The sequence below is a fragment of the Nicotiana tabacum genome, chromosome 7 (genome assembly GCF_000715075.1).
Source record: "Nicotiana tabacum cultivar K326 chromosome 7, ASM71507v2, whole genome shotgun sequence".
NCBI classification, from domain to species: domain Eukaryota; kingdom Viridiplantae; phylum Streptophyta; class Magnoliopsida; order Solanales; family Solanaceae; genus Nicotiana; species Nicotiana tabacum.
This window is the reverse complement of record NC_134086.1, coordinates 25,272,575-25,274,712: the sequence shown is the minus strand read 5'-3', so window position 1 is coordinate 25,274,712 and position 2,138 is coordinate 25,272,575. Positions and strand designations below refer to the sequence as shown.

General features: G+C 33.1%; 1 protein-coding gene across 3 annotated transcripts in view; it reads left to right on the top strand.

Annotated features, from left to right (window-relative positions):
• Nucleotides 1–340: 340 nt before the first annotated feature.
• The window catches only part of LOC107801183 (cyanate hydratase), a 6,707-nt gene continuing 4,909 nt past the window's right edge, over nucleotides 341–2,138 (top strand). For all 3 annotated transcript variants that reach the window (XR_001651600.2, XM_016624472.2, XM_016624480.2), the window contains exon 1: nucleotides 341–806. Coding sequence is in view for 2 of the 3 variants with exons in the window: in XM_016624472.2 (XP_016479958.1) it covers nucleotides 541–806 (266 nt within the window). In the remaining variant the exon portion in view is untranslated. The remainder of the gene's footprint in view (nucleotides 807–2,138) is intronic.

The following is a 2,138-nucleotide window of genomic DNA, read 5'->3' as shown; positions in this document are numbered from 1 at the left end:
GGGGGAAAATAATTTTTGAATAATTTGTATTTATAACAGCCACATAATATCTAAACGTCAAATGTTATTATAGGTGTATAATAGTCGATTACGATAAAAGGCCAAAAAAATAGTAGAGCAAACAATATTATTATAAAAAAGTTTGACTATACTTGATTTCTGATTTTGTTGAATTTTATGACAATTGTCTCTTCTTGATTAGAGTAATTAATTATGAAGTTGTAGTAATATTTAATGCAGGAATACCAAGAAATATTCCCAAATGAGTGTTGTATGGACGGAGGACTCTTATTTGTTTTTAGTACAAAACAAAGAAAAAGAGAAGTAGGACTGTTGAAGTACAAAAAGTCCAATTAGCAGTCAGAGCCAAAACTCAAAATTAACACCTTTTCTCCTATTGAAATTTCTTATCAAATTGGGCTTTGCAAAGTAGTAGTAGGATAATTCATAATTGGGTCCCAAAACCTAATCATCATAACTCATCCCATATCATATATCCACAACCCCTATTCCCTTAGCATCATATAACAAAAGTAAAAAATGGAGAACAAAGCAAACATGGTGGCATCACTTATGTCAGTGAAACAAAAATCTGGCAAAACATTTAGTCAAATAGCAGAAGAAACAGGTCTCACAAATGTGTATGTTGCTCAGCTTTTGAGACGTCAAGCTCAGCTCAAACCTGAAACTGCTCCAAAGCTTAAGGCTGCACTTCCCTTATTATCTGATGAACAACTTCATGATATGATGGAGGCACCCTTGAGGTCTTATGACCCTAACTTAATTCAAGACCCCACTGTTTACAGGTTACCCATTTCACCCATTTCTTGATTTTTTTAATTTTAATTTTATATAAAGATTTGATCGTTTGTTGGCTGCCTGCGTAAAACTAGTCAATTTTATGATGAATCCTCACATTAACCCCCAGCTTGTTTGGGACTGAAGTGATGTTATTTTTGTATAAATATTTGATTTTTATGGTGTATGGTAGTTGATAGAGCTAGAGTAAGATGAGGAATAGGAAAAAGACTTGAAATTCTTGTTAACTTTGATTCACGACTCACTTTTTACAAGTGGCCCACTTTACCCATTTCTTGATTTTTTATTTTATTTTTATATAAAAATTTGATCTTTGGTTGGCAGCCCGCATAAAACTAGTCAATTTCTGGTGAATACTCGCATTACCCCCGACTTGTTTGGCATTGAGGCGTTGTTGTTAATGTATAAAGATTTGATCTTTATGGTGTTTGGTAGTTGATAGAATTGGAGGAAGATGATGGATAGGAAAAACCATGACATTCTTGTTAACTTTACTTGGTTCAAGACTCATTGTTTACAGGTGGCCCATTTTACCCATTTCTTGATTTTTTTAATTTTCTTATATAAACTTTATTGCAAGAAATGCCTGAAGTTCAGATTTCAAGTATCAATAGAATAAGAGATTTTGTCGTTATCGAACTCTAAGCAATGGCAAATAAATATAAATAAAAAACGAAAGGGAGGAAATCGTACTAAAATTGGAACTAAATGATCTTGTTTTGTTCCTCGGTTGAAAAGAGATGTTTCTGCAGGTGACCCACTTTACCCATTTCTTGATTTTTGATTTTTGATTTTCTATGGAGGTTTGATCTTGTTGTGGGGTATGGTAGTTGATAGAACTAGAGTAAGATGTGGGATTGGAAGAAAATCTGGAAATTCCTATTAACTTGATTCAAGTATTAAGTAATCCACTTCATTGTATCTTAATTGTTCATTTTCTGGAAAGCTTTAATGTTGCTATAGTGTATGATAGTTGATAGAACTAGAGGAAGATGTGGGATACAGGAAATTGGAGATTCTTATGTAGAGATTGAATGAAAGTTATACTCCTAGTTAGAAAGTGAAACATTCTTGTATAACATTCACATGTCCAGCAGTCAGAGGCGGATCGAAAATATAAGCAGTGCTGCACGTGCACTTATTGCTTTGTGCTCGACTATATACCTTTATATAGAATATATAAAGAAGCTTTTTAACTAGGAGTATAACTTTCATCCAATCTCTACATAAGAATCTCCAATTTCCTGTATCCCACATCTTCCTCTAGTTCTATCAACTATCATACACTATAGCAACATTAAAGCTTTGCAGAAAATGAA